General features: G+C 31.1%; 2 protein-coding genes across 3 annotated transcripts in view; one reads left to right on the top strand and one right to left on the bottom strand.

Annotated features, from left to right (window-relative positions):
* Window positions 1–752, bottom strand: part of LOC134701575 (remodeling and spacing factor 1-like) — a 35,283-nt gene extending 34,531 nt beyond the window's left edge. The window contains exon 1 of one of the 2 annotated variants that reach the window (XM_063562706.1): window positions 617–752. The gene's annotated coding sequence lies outside the window, so the exon portion shown is untranslated. The remainder of the gene's footprint in view (window positions 1–616) is intronic. The other variant, XM_063562707.1, reaches the window with a different exon arrangement.
* Window positions 753–758: 6 nt separating this feature from the next.
* Window positions 759–17,445, top strand: LOC134701576 (cytosolic non-specific dipeptidase-like). Its single transcript, XM_063562708.1, has 14 exons — window positions 759–1,007; window positions 2,775–2,898; window positions 3,474–3,644; window positions 5,581–5,661; window positions 6,860–6,934; window positions 7,356–7,436; window positions 8,009–8,082; window positions 9,892–9,966; window positions 12,034–12,178; window positions 13,481–13,580; window positions 14,570–14,741; window positions 15,553–15,638; window positions 16,441–16,607; window positions 17,180–17,445. The coding sequence occupies exons 1-14, from the start codon at window positions 829–831 to the stop codon at window positions 17,225–17,227; spliced, it is 1,578 nt and encodes a 525-aa protein (XP_063418778.1). The 5' UTR covers window positions 759–828; the 3' UTR covers window positions 17,228–17,445.
* Window positions 17,446–18,318: the final 873 nt, after the last annotated feature.

Below are 18,318 nucleotides of genomic sequence, written 5' to 3'. Positions count from 1 at the left end.
TCATGAAGAAAACGGTAAATGACGTTAACTTAGTTTGATGTATGAGGATAAAATGTACGCTTTCTTTAAGAGGAAAGGATTAAAAAACTGATGGTTACGTTAATATTTGAGACCTCGATCAGGCTCTGAACAATCACGATCAGGATATTTGACACAGTAAAATATTAACCAATTTGACACTTACGATAGCAGAAATGACTGTTTGACATTTAATGGTAAAAGGCATTCCTACCCAAGTTGATGTCATTTGGATTACCAGTAAGGCAATATTGTCCATCGACAAAGACACACCAATATGACAATAAGAAGATTAATTAACACTCTACAATTACTCATACATTACAACGAATGCATGATGCTCATTTTGATTTCAGAGCATCATATAATTGCAAGGACCTATAATATTCAACTATCACCACATATTTTGAATACATGATCTAATAGCATTTACACACTTTTTTGACGAGAATATACACAAATTTTATGCATGCAGCACTAAAAAATGTGCAGGGAAATCAACCGAAAATGGTTGGTAAAGTAATGTTTGATGAAATCCTTTTGATTACTGTGCGTAGATATTTACTTTTTTGTTTTAAAACAATGTATTCATGTGTACCTAATCTAGATTTTGGAAAATTTTGTTATCAAAGCCGCAAACTTTGCTGCGACAAGTTGGCCACCATCTTTTACAAGGTGCCCGTATGTGGGAGCGGAAATGACGTTTTCGGCGCAAAGCTGCAACTGCAAGAAACTATAGAATTCTTTCTTTTCGTGATTATGTAGTTAAAAGTTCCCTCCAATAAAATTTGTTTTACTGAAGAGACCATAATGATCTTAAATCACTTATATGGATGTGCTCGCACACAAGTTAAAAAAACTTGTACTTTGGTCATTAGTCAGATCCGTACAAAAAATCACGTGGTCAATCTGCAGATAGTGAGAACACTTTCCCACCCAGTATCAATCCCTTCTGTCATCATGGATACAGACACAAAGAAACTTTTTGAGTAAGATTAATATTGTTTTTTTATTATTCTCAAATAAGTTACATCCAGATGCATGAAAAAAATTGTCATTCAACAGTCATGATAGTTATAACATCTATTTTCACTTTCATTTTTAAGGTTCATCATAACCTTTTGGCTAAAATGACCGTATTTACACCCCAAATTTTACTCTGAGCACAGACTAACCTATACACCTGGAACAGTTTTGAGGGATGGCAGGAACTAGATATATAAATTTTAAATGCATTTTATGTTTCAGAAAATTATAAACTTTTCTAGATTTTGCTATCCATTTTTTTTCGTTCCTGCAGAAGGTGCAAAAATTAACTAAGTAGTGAAAACGATTGAGAAGCTCCCCTCATATAATCAATGTTGTGAGTAGTATTGATTTAAATGGACAATAGATGGACAATAGACACCTGTAGACAATAGGTGATTTAACAGGTTTAAACTGTGTAACTGAGTGGACCGTATCAAATGAAACTCGGGTGTTTGTTTATTTTGCTATCTTCTGCAGACTGGAAAAAAATGCACATCAAAATGCAGGTAAGTTTTTAATTTTCTGAAACGTAGACTTCATATATCTTTTATATATCTAGTTCCTGCCATGCCTTAAAACTTTCCTGGATGTACCAGTTTGTCTGTACTCATAGTAATTTTTGAGGCGTAAACACGGCCATATTTTTCATTTCCTTATGATGAACCTTAATCCCCAGTTGCACTAGTCCAAATAATTAAATGAATTATGACATCTTGAAAGTCTATTATATTTTTTTCTTTGACGCCTTACGTCGTCAAGCAGGCATCAAAACAAAAATACAAAATAGCCTTCTAAATCATCATAATTATTTGGACTACTGATAATGATGCTGATACTTCTATTTCTATAAGTTATTTATGAAAGCCGTGGTGTAGTGGTTAGTGCATCAAACTACTAACACTAAAGTTCCTGGTTCGATCTCCGTTACGGGGAGAAAATTTCAGGGACTGAATTTTCGACTCTCCCCCGACACCATTTGCGAGTATGGTCTTGAGAAACGATGATAATCCATCGGAAGGGGATGATAAATGACTGACCCGTGTTAAGAGAGAGCCATATCTCTTGCACATAACAGACACCCATGTACATTTAGAAAAAGTGGATGCTAATGCCGCTACATTTAGGCAGCACTCACACCAGCAAAATGGAGAGGGGTTAATATAAGAACTTTGCAATAACTTATTTACCAATCCACTATAAACATGGCAAATAAATAAGTTTAAACTAATGCTATAATTAATGAGTATTATGATTTTTTACTTTGACCCCTTCTCAGTCATTAGCGAAAAAAATAAGTAGCCTTTCAAGCTGTCAATTATATGCCAGTTTCAGGATACAGTACTTAGTCTGTTAGTTGAATCTGTCTTGTGATTTCCATCACCACATGACCAAATTGTAGGCATTGTCACTAAACTCCATAATGACGCCTTTTGATGTCTGTATAGTGCCTCAGGCTTAGTTGAAACATCTTGCCTACAAAAAATCTGTAATAGACTTAATAAAATTTGTATCTAATATAAAAAAAATATTCATGAGAATATCTGACTGGAATTTTATTGATGAAATATTCGTTTTCACAATGCAATAATACTTTAAACCTGATGATTTTTTTTATTGAAAAAAACCTATGCAAATCAAGTATATGTACACCAAAAAAATCTGTGGAGAAACTATTGAAAGTACTATCAGTTCAAGATGTTTAATCAAAGGGATTTTTTCGTACACAGGCAAATAGATGCCAAACAAGAAAAGTATATCAAGAGACTGGCGGACACAGTTGCTATCAAAAGTGTATCAGCATGGCCAGAAACAAGACCTGAAATTGTAAAAATGGTCAAGTGGACTCAAAAGGTAAAATTTTTGAAGATACATGTATGGACAACATTGCTTTCAGTTTTATCATTTATGTCATGTTATGTTAACATTGTAGTATAATTTAAGAGTTTATGCTTTCTAGAACTTTGAAGCTAGACTAGTGTACAGTTACCTGCTACAGAAGATGATGCAATCTCAACTAAAATAGTCGACTGAAAGAAGTCATATATGCAATAATTTGAAAAAAGTTATGTTTGATTTTTCACTATTGTAAAATGCACCATATTTTGAATACCATACAATAAAATGTGACAAATATGATGGGGTGCGATTTCACACAGATTTTGTAACAATGGGTAGAAAATTATTTGTGTTTAGGTCATAAATGTTCATCTTCTGTTAAAACTGTAAACTGAATTCTTTATAAAATTTATAATAATTATTATGAATGATCCTGTCTGGTTAATAATAATCAAGGTATCATATAGATTGTATATCAAGCTGGAAAATTATTGGTGGGTGGGTTATGCTTTTCTTACAAAAAAAAACAACACATGAAACAATCTGTGATAATTATAATTTTTTGTAGTTTTCAATTTCTCTTCGTGCAGGAATTAGAAACATTAGGAGCCACCACCCAGTTAGAAGAATTAGGCGACCAGGTTATGCCTGATGGAACAAAGTTACCCTTGCCTCCTGTATTACTTGCCACACTTGGTACAGATCCAAAAAAGAAGACATTATTGGTGTATGGACATTTAGATGTGCAACCAGCACACAAGGTCTACATTTAGTTTTCATATATATATATAGTTTAGAAAAATGTCTTGCAGGGTTTTGAAGAAAGATTTAAGCCAGTGGGACATTTTACTTTTTTAGCTCACCTGGCCCGAAGGGCCAAGTGAGCTTTTCTCATCACTTGGCGTCCGTCGTCGTCGGTAACTTTTACAAAAATCTTCTCCTCTGAAGCTACTGGGCCAAATTAATCCAAACTCGGCCACAATCATTATTGGAGTATCTAGTTTAAAAAATGTGTGGCGTGACCCGCCAAACTAACCAAGATGGCCGCCATGGCTAAAAATAGAACAAAGGGGTAAAATGCAGTTTTTGGCTTATAACTCAAAAACCAAAGCATTTAGAGCAAATCTGATATGAGTAAAATTGTTTATCAGGACAAGATCTATCTGCCCTAAAATTTTCAGATGAATTGGACAACCTGTTGTTGGGTTGCTGCCCCTGAATTGGTAATTTTAGGAAAATTTTGCTGTTTTTGGTTATTATCTTGAATCTTATTATAGATAGAGATAAACTGTAAACAGCAATAATTTACAGCAAAGTAAGATTTACAAATAAGTCAACATGACCAAAATGGTCAGTTGACCCCTTCAGGAATTATTGCCCTATAAAGTCAATTTTTAACCATTTTTCGTAAATTTTATATATCTTTTACAAAAATCTTCTCCTCTGAAACTACTGGGCCAAATTAAACCAAACTTGGCCAAAATCATCATTGGGGTATCTAGTTAAAAAAATGTGTGGCGTGACCCGCCAAACCAACCAAGATGGCGGCCATGGCTAAAAATAGAACATATGGGTAAAATGCAGTTTTTGGCTTATAACTCAAAAACCAAAGTATTTAGAGCAAATCTGATGGGGGTATATATTGTTTATCAGGTCAAGATCTATCTGCTCTAAAATTTTCAGATGAAGTGGACAACTGGTTGTTAGGTTGCTACCCCTGAATTGGTAATTTTAAGGAAATTTTGCTGTTTTTTTTTATTGTCTTGAATATTATTATGGATAGAGATAAACTGTAAACAGCAATAATTTACAGCAAAGTAAGACTTAAAAATAATTCAACATGACCAAAGTTGTCGATTGACCCCCTAAGGTGTTATTGCCCTCAATAGTAAATTTTAAAAAAAAATCATAAAATTTGTAAATTTTTACTAACATTTTCCACTGAAACCAATCATTATAGATAGAGATAACTGTACACAGCAAGAATGTTCAGTAAAGTAAGATCTACAAAGACATCACCATCACCAAAAACACAATTTTGTCATGAATCCATCTGTGTCCTTTGTTGAATATTCACATAGACCAAGGTGAGCGACACAGGCTCTTTTGAGCCTCTAGTTTTAATTAAGGAATACATTGTTCAACCACTGGTGTTCTTACTGCAAGGTTATAGGTTAAATCAATAAGATGTAATTGACCATGTTTACTTCATCATTTCATGTGACAAAACTGTTCTATTTCAATTTTAAATGGCAGTAGTTATTAATATAAATAAGACCAATTTATATGTCAAAATAGGGCCTTCAATACAGAGTCTTGGCTCACACCGAACAGCAAACTTTAAAGTGCCCCATATGTGACTAGTGTAAAACAATTCAAACAGGAAAACCAACAGTCTATCTAATAAAGTATATAAAAACAGGAAACCAGAAACACTTATGAAATGATGAACCACACAAACAAATGAAAATAGTTATCAAAAGTACCAGGAAAACCACTGAACAACATTGTTTACACTAACAACAGGCTCCTGACTTAATGTTGTGATATATTCATTCTTATACTGATAAAAGTTGATTTTCATAAAACTTGTATAAGCTTGTTTAAATAAACTTTTATATTTATATATACTTATAAAGATATTTTACAGTCATAACAGTGCAATGAATATATTTATAACTGTTATTTAATTTTCAGGATGATGGCTGGGATACAGAGCCATTTGTACTGACAGAAGTAGATGGGAAATTATATGGCAGAGGTTCCACAGATGATAAGGTATACTAAGGATAAATGTGTTAATTGTGTCTCCAAATATATGACCTAACTAAAATATTCTAGAAAAACTTATGCAGTCTTTGTGCTAAACCACAGGCACACCAGCCATTGATTGTAAATATGCTGCCAGGTCTGTAAACATCAGCTGTACAGGCCAATAGATAGCTGAAATTTCGTTAAAATCAGCCTTTGGTCTGTAGATTCAAACATCATGAAGACTGCTTATGTCACTGGTTTCGGAAAAACTTCAAGGCATATGGCTTGGACTATGAATTTATTTTCATCCATGGAATATCAATTTCCATTTTTTTCATTGTTTTCAGCAAGTAACCACAAGTTTAAATACTCAACAAAATAAGGCCTCCCTATTTTTCTGTTTAAATAGCTCACTAAGCTGTATGCTGCCTCTAAAGATGAAAAATACTACCGGTAGTTAGAAGTTCTATAACTGCTCAATGGTATTGTCTTATTTTATAATTGATAAAATGTATACTCTTTGAATAGATATTTTTTGGCCGTTTTTTTAAATTTCTTTGATAAATTTCTTAGAAATATTGTATAAAAATTCAGGTTAACATGTATCTGTATTAAATTGATCAAATTTAACAGGAAGGTATTGAGCTGCCCACTTAATTGGATACTGCCCAATTTGGGACTATCCAAATTAAGTGTTGATGGAATTAACAATTGTGTGATAGTTTTTGATAAATTATTCATCTTTTTGTAGATTTAGAGCAATTAAGAGAGTATATATAGACAATGGTAATTGTTGAAGATTGTACACTGACCTATATATCTAGAAAGTAGATTTCTATGTCTATTGTCCAAATGATGTATTGAACCTATAATCTCCATTTATTCATTTCCATGCAAGACAAGATTATCAGAATTAAATGATACTCTCCACAAGAGACCAACATGACACAGAAATTAACAATTATAGGTCACTGTATGGCCCTCAACAATGAGCAAAGCCCATACAGCATAGTCAGCTATAAAAGGCCCTGAACTAACAATGTAAATCAATTCAAAGAAAAAAACTAATGGCCCAATTTATTTACAAAAGATGAAGGAAAAATAATTATGTAACACATAAACAAACGACAACCACTGAATAACAGGCTCCTGACATGGGACAGGCACATACATAGAGAATGTGGCAGGGTTATAGTATATTTTGAATCTGATACTTTTTCAGGGTCCTGTATTAGACTGGATAAACACACTGGAAGCTATGCAAGAACTGAAACAGGACATTCCTATCAACATCAAGGTAGTATTAAAGGATATTTACTGCTGTTATTCAAATAAAAAAATATTTTATTTTTTAACAACATTTTAAAAATAAATTACCGTAGAAAGGCTTGTATCTCCAAAATTGGACCTTCCAGAAGGGGTGTGGACTATAGAGTATAATAAGCAAGAAATAAGAGAACAAGTTCATTTTCGCAGCCAAGGTGGTTTGTTTTTTAACTTTATGTTCCAACATCCTTGTTATTGATATTGTATTTCTCCAGGCACTCTGGCTTCCTCCACCAATTAAAAATGACTGCCATGAAATAGCCTAGATGTGGTGCTTAAAAGTAGCGTTAAAACACCAAAATTCAAAAATCAATCTAGTTTTAACATGACTATCTGTGATTCTTACACCACTACTTTATTCAAATTTATAATTTAATGATGGTTTATTTTAGTTTATGCTAGAAGGTATGGAAGAATCAGGATCAGAAGGTCTAGATGATTTAGTTTTTTCCAAGAAAGATACATTCTTAAAGGTAAATATATAATATATTGAACTAACCAGGGAAATAATTGACTGTAACATATATTACAGAAGCTTCTTTTTCAACTTAAATTATATTTGATTTTTTATTCATCATTGTTCGTTTGATCTGAGCATATATGGATCAATAAGAATAATACACATGTACTTAGATTAAAGGGAGACAACACTATATTTCTGTACATTTGCTGTTTCTGGCTAAGACATCAACAATTTTTTTTGTGCATATGTGATAAAATGTTATGTATCAAGTTAATTTATAATATTGTAAAAGTTAAGGAAAATTGTCTAATTAACATTTTAAAAGTTTTAAATTTGTAAATGTTTTAAAGTATATTCGATTTGTTTTTATTTTGCTGAAGATTTCATCTTGATAAATTTAATGCCCTAATAATTTGACTAAAACCTGTAAAATAAATCCTAAATGTCAGAATTAGTGTTATTTGTTAGATGCACAAATTTATAAGTGTTACGGTAATTTCATTGCAACTTTGTAAATGTTTCAGTAATTAAGGAGATCTTAATCTAAAACCAAATTTGATCTTTTTGTTATAATCATTTTAGGATGTGGATTATGTCTGTATCTCTGATAATTACTGGCTTGGGAAGACAAAACCTTGTATTACATATGGATTGAGGTAAGTTCTCCTTACATATGGATTGAGGTAAGTTCTCCTTACATATGGATTGAGGTAAGTTCTCCTTACATATGGATTGAAGTAAGTGCTCTTTACATATGGATTGAGGTAAGTTCTCCTTACATATGGATTGAGGTAAGTTCTCCTTACATATGGATTGAGGTAAGTTCTCCTTACATATGGATTGAAGTAAGTTCTCTTTACATATGGATTGAGGTAAGTTCTCCTTACATATGGATTGAGGTAAGTTCTCCTTACATATGGATTGAGGTAAGTTCTCCTTACATATGGATTGAGGTAAGTTCTCCTTACATATGGATTGAGGTAAGTTCTCCTTACATATGGATTGAGGTAAGTTCTCCTGTGTTGCACTTCTGTATTTATAGACAATGCAATTTTCCATAGGACAATGTAGGAACTCCCCTTGCGGCTAAAGCTGTGCAACTTTTTTTGAAAGTTTGGTAAAAAAAATATTTCCTAGAACAGAAAGATAATATGCACTAATTTTTAATTCAAAGGTTAAAACATAGGGCTGTGTGGCATAATTTCAACATTTATATGCCCAAACTTCCAGCAGTTTAAACTTATAATACAAAAGTTCTGTAGTACACCTACCTTTCATTTTGGTCTTCCTCAGTATTCATTTTTCACCGTAACCTTGTGTTTTTATAATGGTAATATTCCCAAGCTATTTCTCTATTAGCAAAATGATTAAATTAGAAAAAACATAGAAATCATATATGGGAACCATTATGTTAACAAATTAAAATATCTATGACTATTATACATTGTTATAAATCTCCCTAAAAGAGGCTTGGCTTGTGAAAAAGCTGTATCAACAAAGTGCAATTTCGAGCCTTATTTAGGTAGAAAACTTTTGTTGTAATATTTCTATTCAAAGAGCTACAGTGACATATATATTTCATTTCGTATACAATTGAGTTTTTCCAATTGCTATTTTTAGCAATTATATATAGATGGAAACTAGTATGTATAACTAGTTCTGATGCTAGTTCTGCAACAGTACGTACTATTTATAAAGTTTGATGTTAGGTGTATAAAGCATGAGAAAAGTTTTGCTGTTTCTACGGTAGGGTTTTTACGGTACTATACAAAGTTCAGCATTTTTGAAAATGTATTACATGTAGTATCGAAAGGTGCTTGTTTAATCAAAGTTTGTCACATTAGTATATATACAGTTGCTGCTATGTTTATAACATGTATTTATATGTTGTTTGAATCAAAGAAATCTGTACAATAAAGTGAGAGAAAAATATTGCATCACAAAAGAAAATAATATGTTGCTGCAAGCAACTTATCCTATGTTTGTGTTTGTTTTGTTTTGTTTATGGCCTATTGAATTTAGAGATGAAATACTTTAAATTAGGACAAGCATGGTGAGGTAGAATTCAACTATAGTTGTTTATATCATTGTCCTTTGGTAGGTAGTTGTTTAATTTGCACATGTCTGTTTTCATCTTGCCTTATCAAGAATGTTTATTTAAAAACTAAATTAAATGTATTTTACAGGGATGGTTTCAGGCAGGGTACAATAGTTCAAATTGAGATGAAAAAAATTGTAAAACATTTACCCAACTTTACTCTCCATAATTGTTAAGAGTTCCGCTCCATTAACCTCATTTACTGGATCCATGTCTATCATTAAACAAAAACTTCTAATTTGTTGCATACCAGTATGTCAAATTTTCCATCAGAATTTAACATTGAAATTTTAAATTAGGCGTTTGTTTACTGTTTACTCTGCTTCCTTGGTACATCAAATAATATTGTTTTCTTATTGGATTTCAGAGGAATTTGTTACTTTTTTCTGGAAGTGGAGTGTTCTACGAAGGATTTACATTCTGGTGTATTTGGAGGAACAGTGTAAGCTAGTCAAAGAAATTATTTAATTTTTAATTTTTATACAAATATCAATTGAAGTATAAAAAAATCAGACGAACATTAAAGGTTAAAAAAAAAAAAATACTTATTACAAATGATCAATGTACAAAATAAATAAATCATCTAATTACAGGAAGCTCTTTCAGAATAATTATTTTTTCGAAGATAAAAAAATGCTCTCACTAAGTATCTAGAACGATTGCAGAAATTAAAGTCATAAGAAACGAGTGACCGATGAAAAATAATGTTCTTCCAATTCTTGAACCAATGCATACAAACATCATAAACTTAGTCTTCTGTGCACAAATTTATCAATTTTTTCGTGTAAATTTCGTATAATCCTCAATTTTTTTTAAATCCAACAGTGTTGTTGTAAAAATATGGCAGGTAATTAAAGTTCGTGTTTTGAAGCCCAAGTTTAAAGATTGTCACTTGTTTGTCAACAATAGACAAAAAATCATAAAAAAAGCATGGAAAAAACACGTGTTTTAACATGTAAATTCAGATAATAGTTTATTTTAAGGACATCCATGCGTATTGTGATCACCAGATTTTAACGAGATGGGTCACACTGAGGTCACTTTGCACACGGAAAATATGATGGGAGAATTGCTTCCTGGAAGGAGGCAATTAAAATAAAGTTTACTTCTTCTTAATATGAATAAATTAAAGAATTTTCTCCAGAAAAAAGTATATGTACATAAGTTTTATAAGAAAAACTATCCATTGAGTTATAAATAAACATATGTTTGTTTTTTTTTTATTTGAGGTTTCTTTTGACTTTAAATAGTCATATTTCATACTGAGAAAAAATGAACAGCTATATATATATATATATATAAAAAAATTTGTAAGGGTTCTGCGGAACCCAGTGTCTCGCCTATTTTTGCTGTAAATCGCAGGTTCAACAACAATGAGGAAAAAAATCAATAAAAATATTCCTCTTGTTACTATTTTATGATTGTAAGAAAATCTAAGTCCATTTAAAAGTAAATTACAGAAAAAACGGAGAAATCTTTTTGCAAACTTTACTTCTGGATACAATCTTATGATCATAAATAAGCTTCTGTTCAAGTTTGGTACAAACCCAGGATAGTTTAAGAAAGTTATTAAAATTTTAAAAACTTTAACCACAGAGTGAATGTAATGGTTCCCCGCAGAAAAACTAAGTCCATTTAAAAGTAAAATATGGAAAAAATGGATTTATTTATTTACAACATTTACTTCTGGATATTATCTTATGATCATAAACAAGCTTCTGTCCAAGTTTGGTACAAACCCAGGATAGTTTGAGAAAGTTATTAAAATTCTAAAAACTTTAACCACAGAGTGAATGTTTTGTTTCCCCACAGAAAAAACTAAGTCCATTTATAGTAAAATACGGAAAAAATGGAATTTTATTTTTACAAAATTTACTTCTGGATACTATCTTATGATCATAAACAAGCTTCTGTCCAAGTTTGGTACAAACCCAGGATAGTTGGAGAAAGTTATTAAAATTTCAAAAACTTTAACCACAGAGTGAATATTTGTTGACGCCGATGACGACGGGATGTAGGATCGCTTAGTCTCGCTTTTTCGACTACAGTCGAAGGCTCGACAAAAACAAGATGTGGTATGATTGCCAATGAGAAAACTCTCCACAAGTGATCAAAATGACACTTAAACTAACAACTATAGGTCACTGTACAGCCTACAACAATGAGCAAAGCCCATACTGCATAGTCAGCTATAAAAGGCCCTGAAATGACAATGTAAAACAATTCAATCAAGAAAACTAAAGGCCTGATTTATGTAAAAAAAGAATGAAAGAAAATATGTTTATTTTGCATAACATTAAGAATTGTGTGCTCATATTTGCACGGCAATGATGTTTTTTCCCCCAAAAAAAAGAAACAGCAGAATCTGGTTAATATGGGGAAATTATTTGCTGTATTAATTTAACAGAACTTCATTTATTAAATGCACATACACATGTGTGCATTGCTTATTATTTGAAAAGATAACCAAAGAAAAATGAAAAAAATCGTATATTTTTTCTATAAATAGACATGAGGCAATGACAGATTTAACAGCAATATTAGGATCATTAGTGGATGTAAATGGGAAAATACTGATTCCAGGTATCTATGATACAGTAGCACCTGTTACAGATGAGGAAAGAAAGTCATACGGTCCAATAGATTTTGATTTGGTAAGTATCTTGTAATTACAGTAAATTTTTAACCCTGTATCTAAGAAGGGCAATATATTATTATGCACACTTCATTCTGCCATCCCTTTATTGTCACAAGTTCAGTTTCCAGATGATATGTCTAGTACTACTTGACCCAATTTGTTGAAATTTGAACCCAATGTCATGAATTATAGATCAAGTTTGATTTTAAATACTTTTGACATTTATTAATCAAGGGCACTTTACTAATCTTTTAAATAAGATTTTATTTTAGAATAACAGATTGAACACAATATTTATCATTGATTATGAAATAAAGGTCTATATTAAAGAAAAAAGATGTGGTATGATTGCCAATAAGACAACTCTCCACAAGAGACCAATTGACACAGAAATAAAAAACTATAGGCCACAGTTTGGTCGTCAACCATGAGCTAAGCCCATACTGCATAGTCAGCTATAAAAGACCATGAAATGACTAATGTAAAACAATTCAAACTACCGGTAGTTTACTTTGACTATTCTAGAATTTACCTTAATAAAGGTATTCCCTTTATTTACTTTTACTTTTTTTTTTTTTTTGGTTTCTTTATGAAAATGAAAATGGTTTTTGATAATAAAATCACCATTTGATGCTTCTAACACGAAATTTTGAGAAATAAAATATATGTATGTCACATCCAATTTTAATTTTGGTTTTGGTACTTTCCCAAGTGGTGGTTTCTGTGATTACAAGATCACCTAATTCTTGTTCTATTAGTGTTCAAAATTTAGTTTAGACCTGGAATTCTGGGTGAGTAAAATTAATGAACATGGTAGTGGGATAGGTTAATTTAACTACAAATTATCTCTATCTTCATGATCATATATGCAGGGCTCCTTTCTGTTTTAAAAGGAAATATTATTTATAACAAAAAAATCACCTTCTGCATAGTCAGGTACCTAAGAAAGCATGGGGATGTACAGGACAAGTTTATAAATTGAAAAATAGTTTTGGTTTCTGTTTCTCTGTTTAGGTCTTTATGGATTTGAAACTCCCTAACTTTCTTTTAATTTTGTTTTCCAAATATTTTTCTTTAATTGGAATTCATCAACCTCTTTAGTCAGCACTGACAAGACTGGTGAATATATATTAAAGAAAAATATGGGATTCCTATGATTAAAGTTTGGAAAACCATCTTCCTGACTGACAAGGACCAACACAATTCTGGAGTGTTTAAACCAAAATAACCATAGACACAAGGAATAACAAACTTAAAAAAATATTCAATATCTTATTGATCTCTTTATCGTACCTAATGAATTTACTTTTGTCTTTAGGAAGAATACAGAAAAGATGTTGGTGTGACTAAATTGATCCACGACAATAAACCAGACGCATTGATGCACAGATGGAGATTCCCCTCTTTGTCAATTCACGGTAAAGAGTAAATTCATTATTATCCATGCAATAACAATTTCAGTAAATTCCATGGGTATGAGTAAATCAAAATTTAGATAATCAACTAAGTACAAATTCTTTATAGGTTAATATGCAACTTTGGTGGCTTCACCAAATCAAATTTCTTAAGGATGTTCGCTTGTCATGTTTTTGGATTTTTGTCAGATTTTCAAAATTCCTCTGGTTTTATCTATTTGAATGACTTAAAAAAAAATTGCTCATTGACCTCAACTTTTCTTTTTATAAATGTTTTCCATATATAATTATAAACCATCTGTACAAGCCTTATAAAATCCTTGTTATTTTTTAATAGTTTTTGAGAATTTAAACTTGTCAATGATAAAGCTATGAAAAATCAAGATAGAACATTTTCCCGCCAAACTTTCAAAGGCTAATATCTTGAAAACAAGCATACAGATCTATATATTTTTTTCGCTCTTTGGTTCCTTTACCAATGTCCTATCAATATATAATAATGTTACGAAAAGCTTGTTATTTTGAAACTGAGTAGTGAACTGCCTTAAAATACATTTTTTCTTCAGTCCGCAAAAATTGGTACCAACTCAAGTAAATGAATACACATTATACACAGCGGGCACAAAAGTATGAAAAGATGGGCTCAGAAATATGTGATATTGAAATAAAAAAAGACCTGAAAAACCAAAACGGGTACAGAATAAATAAAATTTGTACTAGGTTGATCTGCACGTACAAGATGTCTTTGCATGGTTGATAACATACCAGTAAATTCATTTATTACTGTAATCCCCTTTGATTTGAATATTTATTACTGCAAATCCCTTACTACTGATTTTTATTGCAATTTGAAGACCTATTGTGAGATTCATTACAAGTGCATTGCAAAAATAGAATAATGAAATAAGAGGGCAATAGATAGAACTGTGAAAACCAGCAATACTCTTTTACCGATTATTTTTAACAATTTTCAATATCCATTGTAATTCTAGGAGTTGAGGGAGCTTTTTCTGGAGCAGGAGCAAAGACAGTGATTCCACGTAAAGTAATTGGAAAGTTCTCTATCAGACTTGTACCAGATCAGTTACCAGAGGAAGTAGAAAAGAAAGTTAAAGCACATATTGATAATGTTGTTAAAAAACAAGGAAGTCCCAACAAAGTCAGGTTTGTTGAAAATATACATATAGATTCCATAACTATAATACTGTAAATTCAGAAATTATTGCGTGCATTTATTATTGCGATTTTGTAATTTTACACTTGAATGCGATTTTAATTTTTACGATTTTGAGAAAAGTCATGCTTAACTCAGTTAAAATATTACAAAATGCGAGTTTTAATTATTGCGTTTAAAACTCAGTCGCATTATTCGCAATAATAAAAACCTCGCAATAATTTCTGAATTTACAGTAGATAAGTGTGTTACAATATTTCTCCACTTGAGACATATTTAAAGGTTTAGTATTTTGGATAATTAAAATTTAACTGTTGAGAGTGGAGATATATCGTAATACATAAGTTATAGAGGTAGAATTTTTCTTATTTTCTTATTGTAACCTCATGAAAAAAAGGTGACCATGCCTGATGACGACACATAACTTCCTGCAAATGTTTTAAAAAGAAGGATAGAAAAACAAATTAAATGTCATAATTAAATTTCAACCAATCATTTGCTGAGAACAGATATTTCACTAGTGATGAGAAATATTTTTCACACACTGCTCAGGAAATGTGAAAATAGCACAAAAATTAGAAAAAGTGATTTATTTCATGGGATATCATTTAATTGGAATTAAACGGTGAAAATAGTCTTCACATATACATGTATATTTACAAAATGCTTGCTATACATCAATAAAACAGCAATAATTCAGATTTTATTTTTTATTTCAGAGTACTCATTTGATATTTATCTTATTGAAATTCCCACAAAATCCTTTCTTGTATGATAATTAGATTGTAATTCTCTTTTCAGTCTATCAATGGGCCATGGAGGAAAGCCATGGGTTAGTGACTTTAACGATCCTAACTATGTAGCTGGTAGAAATGCAATGAAAACAGGTAAACCATATGTTACATTAATATTATGCCCCATTTATGCCCCGTTTATGGGCATTATGTTTTTTTGGTCTATGGGTCCGTTCGTTCTTTTGTCTGTAAGTCTGTCTGTCCTGCTTTGGGTTTTGGTCGAGGTGGTTTTTGATGAAGTTGAAGTCCAATCAACTTGAAACTTAGAACACATGTTCCTTATGACATAATCTTTCAAATTTTATTGCCAAATTAGAGATTTTTCCCTCCATTTTCACGGTCCACTGAACATAGAAAATGATGGTGCAGATGGGGCATCTGTGTACCATGGACACATTCTTGTTTATTATACAAATGTGGATATGTTGGGAGTATGGTAATGATACAGCAAACCAACAACCCAATGAAACTAGGAGGGAAACTTGTTTGCACTCGAATGAAGGGTAACATCATTTAAAAAATGGATTTCAGAAAGAAGAAAAACTTATCATTGTTCTTATTGAAATTTGCAGTTTTTTGTGCTTTTGTGTAGTTAAAAACATACATGTATGAATGCCTTAATTTAAGCAACATCATTTTCCAATTCAAACGAGAGGTCTTGTAATTAAGGTCACTACATTCAGAAAAAGAAAGGTGATTTTGTGTACAGGAAGACATTATTCAAAAGCAATACATTTTTGAAGCTTTTGTTGAGCTGAAGTATTTTTTTTTTCTCAAAAGTCAGTGTTTATTTGTATTATAGTAAAACTTGCTATTCAAGTAAATAAAACATATTCAACCTTTTTTTTAAATTTTAAGTATCATATGACTTTTATGCTATCTGAATGTGTTTCAGTTTTTGGAGTTGAACCTGATTTAACAAGAGAAGGTGGAAGCATACCTGTGACCTTGACCTTCCAAGAAGCAACTGGCAAAAATGTGATGTTGTTACCTATTGGGGCCTCAGATGATGGTGCTCATTCACAAAACGAGAAAATTGACAGAAAAAATTATATAAATGGGGTAAGTAAAAAAAGGGTTGAAATTTGAATGCTCTAAAATTTTGTCTTTAGCGTTGTTTTAAATAATGGCTAATGGAAGAATTTGATTTCAATAATTTCATAGAAAATGTATGTTTAAGGTGAGACATAACACTACAGGGAGATAACTTTGTAAAGAACTGTAAAAATCAGCTGAACATTTTAATAAAGTTTTATTGTTAAAGAAATGTAAATCTTCTCAACGATCAAAATTAGTGTTCATCAATCTGATATTTATCCAATAAATATTTCTGATATAGTGTGAGATTCAATTTTTTTTAAATTTTATAATATAAATATTTTGTTAAAATTTTATTTAAATTAAACACCCAAAATTAAATACTTGTAGTTATTAAACAAGAAAGGAATATTTATGACAAAAACTAATGTCATCCCCCTTTGGACAAATTTGAAAAAAGTTTTCATTTCCACTAACATTCTGACTAGTTTATATCAAGTGCACTCAAAGACTGCACAACTTTATAACACAATTAAAATACATGGCAAAGCAGTATCTTCAATCAAATGTTTAAAAAAAAATCTTTTCTATTGTAGGCTAAAGTGTTGGGAGCATATATCAAAGAGTTAGCAAAATTGTCATGAACTTTGTGGTGACCTGTTTCAGCTAAACAGAACTATAATTGTATTATACAGTGCCATACTTTTTGACAATCTTATTGACTGTACGATACAGCATAGTGCTAGATTTTATTTTATTTATATAAACAGCAATGGTTGGGTTTTCAACACATATGTCTTTATGAACAAATATGATATTTATATAATTTTTGAAAAAAATAAAATATTTCTACACTGTTAAAGTTTCTGGTCTTAAGTCATTTATTTTCTTAGTACCAATTTCCATGGATAGCAGGACACATGTTTTCATTGATATTTGATTTCTAAGTACTATGTACATGCCCTTTTGTGCTTCTTTGTTACATATTTGTTTAGTTTTTATAGTGAACACAATGTTAACCACTGTACCCCTATTTTTGACGTTTTTACCTACTATGTCTGTTTGTTTTATTCACACATCGTTGTCAATATAATGAATTTTCTGCAACTGTCATACAAGTGAGAGGTTAAGCTAGCTATAAAACCAGGTTTTTAATCCACCATTTTCTATATAAGAAAATGTCTGTACAAAATCAGGTATATGACAGTTGTTATCCATTAGTATAATGTGTTTGAGCTTTTAATTTGGCATAAATTTGATAAGGGAATTTATGTTTAGAATTTCCCTCTGAGTTTCAAATATTTGTGATTTTACTTTTGCATATAGATAGATATATAATATGCCTATTGGAATTGCTAAAGAGGTCATACAAATAAATTATCAGCAGCATAACTAAAATGCATACCTAAAACGACTGAAAGTTAATTTTCATTTACCTGTATATATTATTAAAACCGTTTTTTCAAAAGTGATTGTTTTCAAAGGGTTTAATATTTCACAGTGGTGTCTTGCCATGGCTTTGTTTGTCCCTAATATTTTATTAACTGCATTTGCATTCAGATATTGCAGATCAAATTTATTCGTTCATAGTGTGTTAATTTACGATTTTTTATGAGTTAAGCCTGCCAATTGATATTTTATCATGTGTTTTTCTATGTTGTGATGTTATGCTATTGTTACAGGAAAAGGATGAAGGTTTGGTACCATTAAAACGTTTAATCCTGCTGCAAATGTT

Source organism: Mytilus trossulus, unplaced genomic scaffold (genome assembly GCF_036588685.1).
Source record: "Mytilus trossulus isolate FHL-02 unplaced genomic scaffold, PNRI_Mtr1.1.1.hap1 h1tg000247l__unscaffolded, whole genome shotgun sequence".
In the NCBI taxonomy this organism is placed as follows: Eukaryota; Metazoa; Mollusca; class Bivalvia; order Mytilida; family Mytilidae; genus Mytilus; species Mytilus trossulus.
Note: the sequence above shows the minus strand (reverse complement) of the source record. Positions and strands in the feature narration are given on the sequence as shown.

Coding starts and splice junctions, on each gene's coding strand:
- LOC134701576 (XM_063562708.1), top strand. CDS start 829: ATGATCTTAAATCACTTATATGGATGTGCTCGCACACAAGTTAAAAAA. Junction 5,662..6,859: donor GAGGTTCCACAGATGATAAG/GTATACTAAGGA, acceptor ATACTTTTTCAG/GGTCCTGTATTAGACTGGAT. Junction 9,967..12,033: donor GGTGTATTTGGAGGAACAGT/GTAAGCTAGTCA, acceptor TTCTATAAATAG/ACATGAGGCAATGACAGATT.